At 33.9% G+C, this 15,651-nt stretch overlaps 1 protein-coding gene across 1 annotated transcript; it reads left to right on the top strand.

Moving 5' to 3' along the window:
• The first annotated feature begins 12,500 nt into the window (after window positions 1-12,500).
• On the top strand, window positions 12,501-15,273 carry LOC113869732 (thermospermine synthase ACAULIS5-like). Its single transcript, XM_027506191.1, has 10 exons — window positions 12,501-12,646; window positions 13,296-13,362; window positions 13,467-13,561; window positions 13,655-13,757; window positions 14,042-14,130; window positions 14,250-14,406; window positions 14,514-14,589; window positions 14,669-14,727; window positions 14,968-15,104; window positions 15,201-15,273. Exons 1-10 carry the CDS (start codon window positions 12,501-12,503, stop codon window positions 15,271-15,273), a joined length of 1,002 nt encoding a protein of 333 aa, XP_027361992.1.
• Window positions 15,274-15,651: the final 378 nt, after the last annotated feature.

The following is a 15,651-nucleotide window of genomic DNA, read 5'->3' as shown; positions in this document are numbered from 1 at the left end:
CCTAGAGAAGTTCTTTCCAGCATCAAGAGCTGCATTTATAAGGAAAGAAATTTGTGGGATAAGACAACTTGAAAGAGAGACACTTTATGAATACTAGGAAAGATTTAAGAGATTGTGTGCCAACTATCCCCACTACTAAATAAGTAATCAATTTACTCATCCAATACTTTTATGAAGGGCTATATCCCATGGATATGCAAGAAGGAGAATAAGTGAAGAGTGCTGCACTAATAATCCTAGGTAGACTATTCTTGAAGACTACAAGAATGAAAATTAATGTACATGCCAGGACACTTACCATAGAATTTGGAGATAGCATAGTGCGCTTTAACATACTGGATGCCATGAAGCACCCACCTGAAGAACACTCTGTCTTCTACATTGATCTTTTTTATGCCTTGATAGATGATAATTTCTCTGAATTTTTAGAAGAAGATTCTATTTCCTAATTTTTCTAAGTGTATAGATACTTCCATTTGTGAATCTTGTAATGATTCTTCTTTGTGTGACAATTGTATTTCTAATTTTTTGAATGCAAATTCTACAACTTCTAATATTGATGAGATTAAAAAATTAATAGGGCTAGAATGTTATGTATTGAATACAGCAAGTACAGTTGAATCTAACCTTCATAATTTGAATTTTACAGAAATTCTAGCAAATGAAAGTGTCAAATCACTTCCATCTGTACAACAACCTCCCACTTGGAGCTTAAGCCCTTACCAGAACATTTGAAATATACTTATCTGGAAGCAGATGAAAAGCTCTCGGTGATAATTTCCACAAAGCTAGATGTTGATCGAGAGGAGAGACTACTTGAAATGATAAAGAGGCACAAGAAGGCCATAGGTTGGACACTCGCTGATATTCCTGGAATCGGCCCCTCATTGTGCATGCACAAAATACTCTTGGAGAAAGGTGTTAAACTAGTGAGGCAGCCTCAAAGGAGGTTGAACCCCATTATATTGGACGTGGTGAAGAAGGAGGTCACCAAGCTACTACAAGCTGGGATCATCTATCCAATTTCATATAGCACTCGGGTCAGCCCGGTCCAATTGATTCTGAAAACATCTAGACTTGCTACGATGAGTAATGAGAAGGACAAACTAATACCCACTAGAGTTCAGAATAGCTAGAGAGTTTGTATAGACTACCAGAGACTAAACCAAACAACTCGAAAGGACTATTTTCCACTGCCTTTCATTGATCAAATGTTGGAGAGGTTAGATGGTAAGTCTCATTATTACTTTCTTGATAGTTTGTCTGGTTATTTCCAAATACATAGCACCTGAAGACCAGGAAAAAACCATATTCACATGTCCTTTTGGCACCTTTGCCTATAGAAGGATGCCTTTTGCCTTATGCAATGCTCCTGGCACATTCCAAAGATGTATGTTGAACATTTTTTCTGACTTAGTGGAGCATTTTCACTATATATGGTCCATCTTTTTCTGCATGCTTAGTTAACTTAAAGAAAGTTTTGAAAAGATGCATAGACACTAACCTTGTGCTAAATTTTAAGAAATGTCATTTCATAGTAGAGTAAGGTGTAGTTCTAGGTCATATTATATTTGAAAAAGGCATTGAGGTAGATCCTGCAAAATTAGATGTTATTGCACAATTGCCTTACCCCTCCTGTGTCTGAGAGGTTCCTGCTTTTCTTGGCCATGCAGGATTCTACAGGAGATTCATTAAAAACTTCTCTAAGTTTGTCATTCCTCTTTCCAAACTTTTGCAAAAAGAAGCTAAGTTCAACTTTGATGAGAATTGCAAAGAGACATTTGATATTCTTAAGAAGGCCCTAACCACCACACCAATCATCCAACCTCCAAATTGGACAAGGCCGTTTGAATTGATGTGTGACACATCAAATTTTGTAGTGGAAGCTGTCTTAGCTCAGCGAGTTAGTAAGCTTCCCCATGTTATTTACTATGCTTCCAGAAAGCTGTCTTAGCTCAGCGAGTTAGTAAGCTTCCCCATGTTATTTACTATGCTTCCAGAACCCTGGACCCTGCACAATGTAATTACTCCACAACTGGAAAAGAATTGTTGGCCATAGTCTTTGCATTAGATAAGTTTAGGCCATATCTCTTAGGGTCAAAGTTGTGGTTTTTACTGATCATTCTGCTTTGAAGTATTTGCTGAGAAAGACATATTCTAAGCTTAGGCTGATAAGTTTGATGCTCTTACTTCAAGAGTTTGATTTAGAGATCAAGGATAGAAGTGGAACTCAGAATTTGGTAGCAGACCATCTGAGCATAATAAAGGGAGTTCCTGAACCCATTTTACTCCAAGATGATTTTCTTGATGAGCAACTCTTAGAGTTGTATGTTTCACAAGTGCCTTACTATGCTGACACTGTTAATTTTTTAGTTGCAGGAGCTTTTCCAGCAAATGCACCAAGGACTCAAAGGGAAAAGATTAAGAGTGATGTCAAACATTATGTGTGGGACAACCCTTATTTATGAAAATTTTGCAATGACCAAGTCATCAGAAGATGCATACTAATGAAGAAATCTCATCCATATTACAGTTCTGTCATGCCTCAGCTCAAGTTGGGCAATTAGATTTTACCATCTTCAATTACTTGGAGGAAAAAGACTACAAACCCATCCTCCAAGCAATCTGCAAGGATGGAGAAAATTGGGAATTTGACATGAAGCTCCAGCTCAAGAATCTCACCACAAGGCACCTCCTCTTTGCAACCAAAGTATGGAGCATCTTTATCCTCAGTTCCTTCATGCCTGTCATCCACTCCTCTACCCTTGCAGTGAAGAGGGCAGAGTTGATATATGTCATTCTCACAAGCATGCTATCCATATGGGTGATGTAATCAGTAACGCAATCATGGAAATCCTGGGTAGAAAGAGGGACTCACTTGGCTTCCCCTTTATCATTACTATGCTTTGCTAAGATGTTGGAGTAGATTTTGGCGAGTACCAGCAAAGAATCAAAGCAGCTCCTTCCATCTCCACAGCTATGGTGAAGGAGTTATTCAAGCCCAAAAAGACTATTAATCTAGATCTTTCCTTACTAGCTGAGTACAGGAAGGGAACCCCACTGAAGATGAGAGAGCAGGTGAAGCAGATAGCCCTAAGGCAAGACGCTTTCCACTCCAACTAGAAAGCCATGCTAAATTTAATGGAAACCTTGATGCTAAATATAGGGAAGAAGCTGGGGATGACTTTAGAGAAGATTTATTATGCCCCCACCTTTAATCCTCCCTATCTTAGAGCAGTAGTCTAGAATGACATTCTACCCTTTACCCTTACTACACCTCAAGTAGCTAATGAGGATGATAGCAGCTCCAGCTCTTCAGAGGAAGCAGAGGCGAAGGCTGAAGATGAAGATGACACCCTATCCTTCTCCAGCTCAAATGAAGACATCATATAACTTTAGCTTATTTTTCATGTCATTTACTTTTCAATCACTTCCTTTTCATTCCCTGTACATAGTACTCTCCATCATTTCCCTGTATTTAATGCACATTATAGCTTTTCTTTTCCTTGCTTCACTTTTACTGTACTACTTTTACTTTGAACAATGGTATACACCTTTATGCTTTTATATATCATTCATGTTTCAGTTTCCATATTTCTTTTCTGTGCTGAATCTATTGTGTATCTTTGTGCAGAGAATGCTCTCAGTCCTATCAAGAGGAGCATGAATTTGACCCCTGAGTTGTGAATCTATCTTCTATGAAAGGGGGTGATCCCTTTGCCTCTATGTCACATGATTTTAGCCCAATTTTCCTACACAGTAATAGACAAAAATACAAAAATATTTTCATTATTCTTTTCTTTTTAATTTAGTCCAATTTTGTAATTTCAATTTCATATTCTAATTGCACTTCTCATTCAACTTACAATTATTCTTTGTTTTGTATATAATTGTCATTCTTACCATACTGTATATTTTCTTGTAAGGTGAATTATGCTCATATGTTGCTAAGTAATTATCACATTTTACCATGATAGAGAATTGAGCCTTTAACTTCTTTTCTATGTGCATACTTCATGTATTTTTTTTACATCTATCCTCTAGAACTTATCCTGCTTCTCAATTGAATATGCATTGTGCAATTTTTCATCTAGATGATTGAGGTCTTCTTTGCACACACCCACCCACCCTAGAACACCTTTGCACCTAATTTTTCTTGTTCCACATTTCTTTCTTTTGCTAAACTTAGTCTGCAAAAATAATTTTCTTACCTTAAGAGAGATATTTCTTTTAAGTTGCATCAAGAGTGAATGGATGAAACTAAGTTTGGAGTGCTAATTTTAACTATAGTTGCTTGAGGACAAGCAAGCTCTTAAGTTTGGGGTGGTAAGCATCATACATGTCAATATTACATGTCAAAAAATGCTTGGATTTGAAGAAAAGAATGATTACCAGAGTCCAATAAATCACAAAAATGAATGAATGAAAAATGAGAGAAAAATGAAAGAAAAAAAATACAGCAAGGCGTTTTGAGTTGAAAAAGGATTGTACATAAGGCAATTTAATAAAAAATATACATGATGAAAAATGCTTGAATCTCTCAAAATACATCAATTGATGCATTCCATTCTAATTATTGTACTCATACACTCAAAAGAATTTCATTCTCTTGAAAACCCACTTGAGCTTGTGACCTTCATTGATCAAAGTGAATCTATCCTAATTTCATTTGTGACCAACAAAGCCCTTATGATAGGTGGTTCATTGTATATAGGCAAAAAAGATTAAGAATATGGGCAAGCATATGGTAGGGTGAAGCAAAATGTATGAACTAAGGGAGAACACTTAATCTAAAATTTTGTTGAGTGAAGAGTGAAACACTTTTTTGTAAGCTAGATAATTTCCTTGCATTATGTGACTTACATGAAACCTTGCCGAATTTCTGTTTCAGTTTAGTGAGACTTTGCATGAAAATTATTGATAAAGAGTATGATTTCTCTATTGAATGAATCTATGGTTTTGAAGTTTTGGAAGTGTCAACTAGAGTCAAAGATTGGAATGGAAAATTTTGAAAAAATTTTTTAGATAAATCCAACCTTATCGCTCAAGTTCTTTGAATTTTGATTTGTTTGAGGACAAGCAAAAGTTTAAGTTTGGGTTGTGATGAATCCACATTTTATTGAATTTTTGCTTACTTTTTTATTGTCTTTTAATGGAAAAAAAATAGACCTAGAAAGTGTAAATAAGATAAAAATCTCATTTAGGTCAAATATCATTAGGTTTCTTAATTTTTAATTAATTTACATTGATTTATATAGATATATTTACAATTTTGATCATTTGAATAATTATACAGAAATTTCCAAACTTATTTTATGGATTTTTGACTTTTCAGAAAATTTGAGGTGAAGGTAACCACTTTCAGAAGTGATAGTCACCACTACAGTGAGCTAATTCTAAAGGACAGTCCAAAGTGACTACTTTCAGAAGCAATAGTGGACATTACAGGAAACCCAAAACATTGCAGACCTACGCATAACTACTATTGCAAACGATAATAGACACTACAACAAATTCAAATTGGCGCAGACTTGTGCGTAACTACTTTCATTTACCATAGTAGCTACACACACTTCGCATAGCCATTATCACTTGCAATAGTAACTATTACAGAAAGAATGCAAAGGTCTGGTAGCTGCACGTGGCTACTATCATTTATGATAGTAGCTACTATGGAGGATGTCAACTTTACTATAAATAGATTTTTAAAAATTAGGGTTAGGATCTTTTGACAATTTTAGAATCTTGCCATTTCAGGAATATTTTGCAGAGCTAGGTGAACCTTAGGTGACAGCCAAGGACCCAACCTAGGGTTTGATTTCCAATTTCTACTTACTTCTCTTTGATTCTTACATTAATGTTATTGATTTCTCTTCAATTTCACTTTGTAATTGTGAGACTCATCCTCATGGAGGGCTAAACTTCTTGTATTCCCTATTGAGTTCATAAGGATTCTTGAATTCCTAGGTTTTGAATGTTAATATTAATCCTTTTCTTTCATGAATTTCTTCTTCCTAATCCTTTGAATTGAATTAATGGTTGAATGAGGGGGATATTGTTTAATTAACCATAATTCGTTTTAATGAGTTTCTCAAATTGGATTGCTTAATTCTGGGTTTATTTCTAAGGTTACTTAATCTTGGGATAAAGGATTAGAGTCCATCAAATTGCTTAATTTCATATAGAAATTTGAGGTTGGTTTTCACTTGTAAAATTAACCTAATTCTGAAAAAAGAGAAAGAGTATTAAACCTTGAGAGGAATAGTGATAGAATCTATATGAATGAACTAGGGGTTACTGCACCTTATTGATTGAACTTTACAATTTTACTTTTTGCTCTTTGTATTGAACTTGGAATCACACAAAATCCCCCCCAATTATTTGTTTTCTTAGTTAATGTTTTTAACATGTTTGATGTGTATTCTCAACCAATGTTATCGGAGACAACCTAGGCTTGCATCCTAGAGACTACATTAATTTTTTTACATATTTTGATGAGGATTGACAACAAAAATCTTTATGCAAATCTAGTGATCATCATATACCTTGGTCCCCTCGGGAATCGTTCAGCTTCGATCTTTTGGTCTTTATTTCCTTGCCTTTTCCTTGAGCGGTTTTCCCCCTCAGCTTCCTTTCTACTATATACTTGTTCCATTCTAGCTTGGTTGTGGAACACAACCAGCTTCTCCATCTGCATATACTTAGTTACTCGGCTGCGCGATTCATCTAAGTCAGCTAGAGGTTTTTTACTGATACCGTTAACAAATAGGCCCGGTCTAAGGGCTGTTGTAAGATAATGCATCGCAACTGCCGGCTCCAAGTTCCGTATAGACAGAACTACTCTTCCAACGCGTTCTATAAATGCTCTAAGTGTTTCCTTCTTTTCTTAACCGATGTTGACTAAAGCCACTAAGGCTAGCTAATTAGGCCGACTAGTAGCGACCTGTAGATTAAATCGCTCGACCAGTGTGACAAATGAGTCAATGGACATGGGCGACAGTTTGGTGAACCAGTTGAAGGACGGACCTTGAAGCGATGTTGGAAATATCCGACATAGCAAGGCATCATCGTCGGTGTAAAGGTTGACTTGGGTAGTAAATATATCGATGTGTTCTTCTGGATCAGAAGTTCTATAATATTTTTCCAAGGTTTTACCCTTTCAGTTATCCAACAACTTTGCTTCTAGAATTAGTTGGGAAAAGGGACTACAGCCTGAGATTCTATCTCGTCTGACCGAGGGACTAGTCCTGGTTTGTTGAAGTGTTTTTGGCTTCTCTTGCAGGGTGGACGACTCCTCGTGTTCCTAAACAGGAGGGGTAACTTGGGAGAGAATGTAGGTCCTGATTTCACTTCTCAAGTTAGCATTCTCTCTTTGTAATGCTGACAACTCGAGAGCATTCCTTTCCCAGAGACATTGTATTTCCATCATTTCTGCCTTCAGTTGCCTTACTACTGAGGAGAGGTCTTCATCCTTTCCCCTTTCAAGTAGAACTTTCGGCACAGGCAGATTCTACACATGCTCTCCTTGTTGGCGCGACATTCCCTATGGCTGGCTGGGGCCTTACTGTTGACTCCTAGTTAACACCATATCTTCTTGAAGTTGAGGCAAATCAAGCCCCACTCTGGACGTCAAAATGTTTCTGTTAAAGATACACTAGTCTTTTATAGTCTTTCCTCTTGTCTTCTGACATGATGTCCTTATGGAATATTCCAAATTCTCCTTTGCTGTGATGGGAGTACCTGCAAAGGCACTCCAATGGTGAAGTCAATATTTGGTGTAGGGTAATAAATGTTATTTTATATTCAAAAGTTAATCATTTACCTGTACTTCTTACTTTCTTTTTATAGACAAGATATTGAGCTAATAAGCTTCATAACTTAGCCATGTCTTTAGCCTTCTAATTATTTAGGTAATTAGTCTTTTTCTTTAATGATTATCCATTTTAGTTTTTAATTATCTTATTGATTTATTTTAATATGATTGGAGGAATGTTCGTCTTTAGGGTACGCTGAAGGGATATTCAAATTTCTCTTTCTAATATAATGACCGAGTAATGTCTTATTCAATACAATTTTATTTGAATCCTTGTCAATAGTTTAGTGGTCTTTTGCTTTTAAAGACAAAAATTGCTATAGCATTTGAAAAATTTAAAGAAAATTTTTTATTTTTCATTTTGAGATTATTTGTCTTATTTTAAAAATTTATTAAAAATTAATTCAATAATTTTATATTTATTAAAATTTAAATAATATTGTTTATAATAATTATTTTCTTTGTTTTGAATTTTTTATCAAAAATATTAAATATTTCAATGAAGTTAAAATAAATAGTGTAATAATTAAAATAATAAATATAAAATTAAAAATAATCTAAAAATTATTATTCTAATTTTCAAAAAGGGTAAAGAAGAAATTTAAATATGATACGGTGAGAATAAAAATAAAAACAAAAACAAAAAGTCAAGGAAAGTGTATTTCCCTTATAAAAATTATTTTCTGTTTTTAAAATATAATATAATATAATACAATTTTTTATTATATTTTATGTTAAAAAAAGAAACTAATTTTAAAAGGGAAAATAAATACCCTCTTAGATTTTATAAACGTAAACGTTATATGAAATAGCACTTTAAAAATAAATATTATATAAAATATATTTTTTCTCGCTTTATCTGGAAGCTATCAATCGAGGGACCTCAAATAATTGTTTTTTCTTTGTCAATTAAATGGAATATTTTAATTAATATTGTCTAAATTGACCAAAATCCAAAGACAAACCTCATTATCACATATTGAAACTCAAATGCGTGATCCAAATACTGTACAAGATATTCTAGAATACGGTGCTCATAAGATTTGCATGCGAGACTTATAAGTAAATAAAATATCTTAAATATAGTAAACTCTAGAAAAGCTCATCCTCTAAGATTTGGCAAGACTCCATCGAATCATCAATCCTGATTCACCAAGAACCACAAATACCCACCCAATTACGGTGATAACAAAAATTTAGATATTAAAACCATTGGACGCAACACCACCAGCAGAAGGGATTCACTCTTAAGAAATTTGATGGGTTACATTTTCCAAATAACATAAGCCTGGCTAACTGCAACACTAAACTCATCCCTTTTTTAAAAAAATATTTTTAAAAATAAAATATAATATATATTAAATTTTATTTTAAAAAGAAAAACAAACATACCCTAAGTCATCAATATTTAATTCTCTGAGAGGGTTAGAAACTTTGTCAGGCTAATGTGTAACTTGCAACTGAGCAGCACACTTGTTCTCCTCTCTAGCTACCCATAAGAAACATTTCCTCTTAATGTTGTCACAAATTTGCCATATATCTTCTAGTATTCCTCTAATTGCATGTAGATGAATCTTCTTCCTGTAATCTTTAACAAGTTTTAAAGAATCAGACTCAAACAATACTCAAGATTTGAAGCAAGAAATAAATTCTTTAAAAATTAATTTATTTACTTTTTTTGTCTAAGAATTGACAAAGAAAAGGTCACAAAAGGCTTAGCCCAACCCAACAATTTGAAAAACACAACAGCCACGACACATAACTACAGACTTTTGTAAGAGGCTGCTTAGCACGACCAAAAAAGGTAAAAGATGCTACTTGGTACTTTTTGTGTGAGCCCTGCTGATTGGCCCTTCTGATTGATGTTCCATTGACCAAAAATCACAATGGACCTAAGTTAGATTTTTAATTATTTAAAAATTAATATTAATGAAGCCATTCTTTTAATATTCTTTATCATTGATAAAAAAGAATAAGATCATTATTTTTTAAACAAATATTATGTATATATTACATTACAGTCCGTCAAAGGTCATTTGCCAAGTAAATATGTACCAATATTTCTTGCCAAAAGGAATAAAATTTGAGTTCTATAAAAATAATTGACGTAGATTAATTTTAAATGTAAAATTAGTAATGAAGATTTATTTATTTTAAATTTATTAGATATATTATTAATTAATGGAAAACACATGTAAAAAAGAATTTTATTTTCTTCAACAAGATATTATCAGGTGATTTGAAATCACGATATATTTATAGTCTTAGTTAACTATATATATTTTTTTTCTACAAAAAATTAATGAAAAGAATGAGTTATTAAAATTATAAACATAAAGTAATCCTTTACTACCTAATAATTTTTTCTTTCTAATCTGGCATTTATAAAGAATGAAAACACCTTCAAAGTCAAATTTTGAAAATGTGAGTATTAAAATATTATATGTAGTTTTATTATCTAACTATATTATACTTGAATTATTTAATTAATATAATAATAATTTTATATATTTAGTTTATTTTTTAGTACAAACTTAGAAGTGTTAGTCTAGAGTATTTGGGTTTGGTGATATCCAATGTTTCACCAAAAACGAAACATCATGCTGATGGCAACCTTACATCAACAGAAAACCAGCCAATAACCTTCCAACTTGAGGGATGCAGAAAGTGATGAAATTATCCCATTTATGCAAAATGATGAGAGGAAGGGAACAGTGGCAATGGTTAACTTTATTATACTTTTGTTACGGTGGGGTAGAGATGAAGTTTGCGTTTGATGGTGACAGTGATGATGAGCACTTCTGGCAAGGCACGCGGAGCTCTCCATAGCTTTTGAAGCTACAAAGAGAATATATATGATGGTCTCCACTGCACGCTTATCTTCTTTTTCTTTCTTTCTCTCACAAACCCAGATTTTTTTTCACACACTTCTGAAGAAAATTAATTACCAGAATTTTCGGTGATTGTCACTCCCACAATCATCATCATATTTTATCCTTTTCCTACTTATATCCGTTACATTATATATTACATTACACTCCATCTCCTACGTGACAAATTGCTGCATGAGTATCATTGCATGTCATCATCATGCATGCCATCAGTATTTCCTCTGCAGGCCTCACATGCCTTAGCCACATGTCTTAACCCTTCTCAATCTTTAAGCAAGGTAAGATCAAATGAAATACACTACTGTGTTTATTATGTTCTATTCCTTTTTATTTTAAATATTAGCTTTTAAATTATATAGTCTTGTTTTATTCCATTTAATTATTATTTCTCCCAATTTAAAGGCATGAGATGAAATCGAAATCACCCGTATTACTATAATTTTTAATTGACATTTTTACCTGTTAGTAAAATCTCCTTTTTTTTTTTGTTGGTGAGTTGTCATTTCATCATTTCATGCTCCCTGCAATGCAGGCGGGATGACATGAAATAAGCTGTAATGTGATAAAATGAGTTGGAAAAATAATGTTATTATTTATAATTGTGAATCAGTGTACCAAAGTTTTTTTGGCAGCAACAAACATATATTTTTTGTATTTATATCTATAATATATGTTTGATAACAGTATCTCATATTAAAAACCAAAATGCGTCTTTTTGACAATAAGTTTCAGTATATAATACTCATAATTTGATGTATGTTTATATAAAAGACAAGAGGAAGCATGATGTTAGATACGTGGATCAAGTTGTATGCTTACTTTGGAGTCTTCAATCTTGCTCAAGATTGATGTGAGTCATCCTGGATAAACCACTTGTCTAGACAGTAATCTTAATCAGAAAAGCACACCTTTAGACCCAAGTCTGCTGTCATATAGCCATGCATTTCTATCGCCATTTATTAATTAGAATGTTTGAATTTACGTTTATGCCTCATTTAATTTTCCAACGTAAATCTTAATAATAACATTGTCTATGCTAGGAAATCTATCTTAAACCCCACCGATTCATACAGGTAACGCTTTTTGGACGTGCATTTTTTACTTCCCATGGATGGCAAAATCGATTACCTTGCTTTGCGCAAACGATTAATTAACATATATCTGCAACTTCTATTAAAAAATTAATCACAAGCCACTCTTAAAAGCTAATTAAAGAGAAGAGAAATGTTCAAACTTTATAGAGAATATTTTTAGTCAATATAAAGTTATTTTAACATATTTTCTCCCACTTAAAAGATAGGATATAAATAGGGTGTAAAGTTTGTAACAGTGAATTTTGAAACTATATTAAAAAATAAGATCAAACTTACCTCTAGAAACTAGCTACACAAAATTATGTAACCTTTGTAAAGAATATCTTGGCATGTTACTAATTAAGGTGGCACATCTTAACAATTTCATATAGGAATAGCAAAGATACGGGCCTAAGTCCTAACTAGGGTATCATATCAATCTCAGAATTCCCGCAGAGCTTCTGTGTATTGTACTTTACGAAACCCCAGGAGGATATTGCTTTTTTTTAAGTGTAGAGCACGTTCACTTTGCTAGATTTCCCGGCTATCTCATTCCTAACCCAAATCATTGTCCCTTTTGATTCTCAACCATCTTCACCTTCTTATATTCTGCTCCTACTCTCATCCACACCATCACATGTCCTGCTTTTCTCTTCTCTTTGCCATTCTCTCTTTCCAACGCCACTATCTGCTACTCTGAAGGTCTTGATTTGCCCAAGGAAAATGGGTGAACTAACTTACTCAAATGGGATTAGCAATGGCATTAATGGAGTCACTGGCAAAAGCCATTCGCTCAATGGTTACAGGAAGAGTTGTTGGTATGAAGAAGAAATTGAAGAGAACATAAGATGGTGCTTTGCTCTTAATAGGTACATTATATATATCATCATAGTAGTGGCATACATGAGTAATTATAAATTAAACAATAATACCACATTACCGTTTAGCTTAAACAAGCTTCTTGTTCAATTGAAGTTCTGCATGTTAGTAGACTGTGTACTATAAATGACAAAATCAATAATCAAACCCACTAATATTTTACCTTTTGAACTCTCCATTTTCTTATAGGCAAATCCTTCCTATATGGCAGCCCTTTGGTCATTCATTTCACTTCTTATTGTTATTATTGTTTCTTTTTCTTAATGATGATTTTAGAAGATTGATGAAAAGATAATGGAAGCCACAGAACAAGAAGGTAAAGAAGCAAGTGCTTTTTCATGGAGTTGAGTGAGTGAGACAAGCAAAAAGTAATAGTCTGCAGCTAATGTCTAGTTTTTCTTGGTTTCATGTCACGGAAATTTTGGCGATTTTAGCTTCTTGTGCTAGAAAACAGTAAAGCGATCTAAAAGTTATAAGGTCTTTTTGCCTGTGGCTATTAAAAAGGCAGACAACACCCAACTATAATAAAACCAAGAGTTAGCTTTTTCAATGCAAAGTTTAGCACTATCATTTTGTTTCATCAATATTCAGTAATATAATATTTCAACCTTTCTTTTCTTTGTTTTGGTGGGGCTGCAGTATATTGCATACAGGAGCTAGCCAGTACCAAGACATTGCCTTGTTGGACACAAAGCCCTTCGGAAAGGTTCACTATTTCCCTTCCTCACCCTTGTAACAAAAAGTTACCTTTCCGGATAAGAAAAAAATAATGAATCTAGCTAGCCTCTTATCTACTATGTACCTTTGCAGGCACTGGTAATTGATGGAAAGCTTCAGAGTGCAGAGACAGATGAATTTATCTACCACGAATGTCTTGTTCATCCAGCTCTTCTTCATCATCCTGTGTACTTCCTCTGTTCTTCATAATCAAATATCTTGCAAGATTCAAATATAATTTGAACTCTTTTTGAATCATCTTTTTCCATTCTATTTTCTAGTCCAAAAACTGTTTTTATTATGGGAGGAGGAGAAGGGTCTACTGCAAGGGAATTGCTCAGACATAAGACCATAGACAAAGTTGTAATGTGTGACATTGATGAGGTAAAATCTCGAATGTACAAACTACAGCTTTTCATTGGAAATGTGGGATCACTATAGTACCTATCTTTTTTTCAAAGGAACCAATATTCAGGGTAAGATGTCAAACATTTATTGCTTGTTAAATTTGTTTAACAACTTTTCAAACAATTATAATAATACCAACAACCAACAAATGTTTGATAATTCACTCTGTGCATTAGTATCCTTACTCCTTGAGTACCACGTGATCTCCCTTGTAAATATATATTTTTTACAAATTTATGGCTTTCTGTTTAATGGCGCAGGAGGTGGTGGAATTTTGCAAATCATACCTAGTTGTAAACAGGGAAGCATTCCATGATTCGAGACTTGAGGTCATCATCAACGATGCCAGGTCTGATAATAAGATAATATCCTGTGCTTGTTGGATTATTCTTAATTATTTTTGCCAATAAGATTCCTTTATGAGTGCAGCAATTATGACCAATGCTAATAGCAGCTGACACGTTGCAGGGCTGAACTAGAATCCAGAGAAGAGACCTATGATGTGATAATTGGCGATTTGGCTGACCCAATAGAAGGGGGTCCTTGTTATAAACTTTACACTAAGTCCTTCTATGAGTTCACCCTCAAGCCAAGACTGAAGAAGGGTGGCATATTTGTGACACAGGTTAGTTCATATATATAGATGCAAGGACATGCGCAAATATGTCTCAAAAACTTGCTGAAGGAAACAGAATTCAACAACTTGTGTATGCTGTTCTTGTTCTTATGCAGGCAGGACCAGCTGGAATATTCAGCCACACAGAAGTTTTCTCATGTATTTACAACACCTTGAGACAAGTTTTCAAGTGTAAGTTATCTTCAAGAGCCAAAAAAGAAGACTTATTTCTTCTTCTGAATGCTATAACCTTCTTTCATCACATTTGCAGATGTTTTGCCTTATTCAGCGCATATCCCATCTTATGCTGATATTTGGGGATGGGTCATGGTAATTTTTTTGCTATTAGATTTTATGTTTGGCTTTGTAAATGAGTTATGTTGCCATATTCTTACGTGCTATGCATAAGTTGTCAATTTATGAAAAAATCTTGATATGAAATGTCATCTTAAAGATACAATGCCACAGAAAATGTGGGTGCCTCAGTACTAAACTGATGCTCATCAATTATAATTATGCTTAATCCTCACCATAATTATATTTACATTTCCTTGGAGGGAATATATACAGGCTTCAGATTCTCCGTTGGAACTGAGTGCTGAAGAACTAGATATGAGAATAAGAGAGAGGATTAAGGGAGAAAATAGGTATCTTGACGGCAAAACATTCTCATCAGCCTCAACATTGAGCAAAGCTGTTCGTACTTCGTAAGTGAAAGAAAACACTAACACTATAGCTTATGCTCTTATACTCTTCCTCTTCCACTTGTTTTCCTCAAATTTTCTTTCAATTGTTAATGGCAGGCTGGACAATGAAACTCATGTATACACAGAGGGAGCGGCCAGGTTCATATATGGTCATGGCAAGCACGCATAACCAAAGCTTCAGAAGTTAAACAAAATTCAAGCTAAAAGGCCTCGCTTCAAGAATGTTCTTTAATTACATGTACTTCCAACTACTTCAAGTGTTATTTAAGTGATCTTGTTTATCATGGTATATTAGCCACTACTTACTTGACCAATGGAATTGCAACACCCAAAAGCTAGATTTGCGCTTCACGTTTTTACATTTATAATTAAATGAAAATGACAGTGACTGCCTACGTTATACTAATACACAGAAACTGATCAACGACATGGGAGCTAATCCTCTCAATTAAAAAAAATCACGGTTAATTGTTCAATATCAATAAACTATTTTTAAACCCTTTTATATCAAATTCGCGTACTTGATGTTAAATTCTTAGGTTGAGCA

The sequence above is a fragment of the Abrus precatorius genome, unplaced genomic scaffold (genome assembly GCF_003935025.1).
Source record: "Abrus precatorius isolate BTA unplaced genomic scaffold, Abrus_2018 Scaffold6, whole genome shotgun sequence".
NCBI classification, from domain to species: domain Eukaryota; kingdom Viridiplantae; phylum Streptophyta; class Magnoliopsida; order Fabales; family Fabaceae; genus Abrus; species Abrus precatorius.
Note: the sequence above shows the minus strand (reverse complement) of the source record. Positions and strands in the feature narration are given on the sequence as shown.

What these genes read in the sequence shown, in the direction of transcription:
- LOC113869732 (XM_027506191.1), top strand. Translation starts at nt 12,501, where the DNA reads ATGGGTGAACTAACTTACTCAAATGGGATTAGCAATGGCATTAATGGA. An exon ending in TGGTGCTTTGCTCTTAATAG is followed by an intron (nt 12,647 to 13,295) that starts GTACATTATATA and finishes GTGGGGCTGCAG; the next exon opens with TATATTGCATACAGGAGCTA. An exon ending in ACACAAAGCCCTTCGGAAAG is followed by an intron (nt 13,363 to 13,466) that starts GTTCACTATTTC and finishes GTACCTTTGCAG; the next exon opens with GCACTGGTAATTGATGGAAA.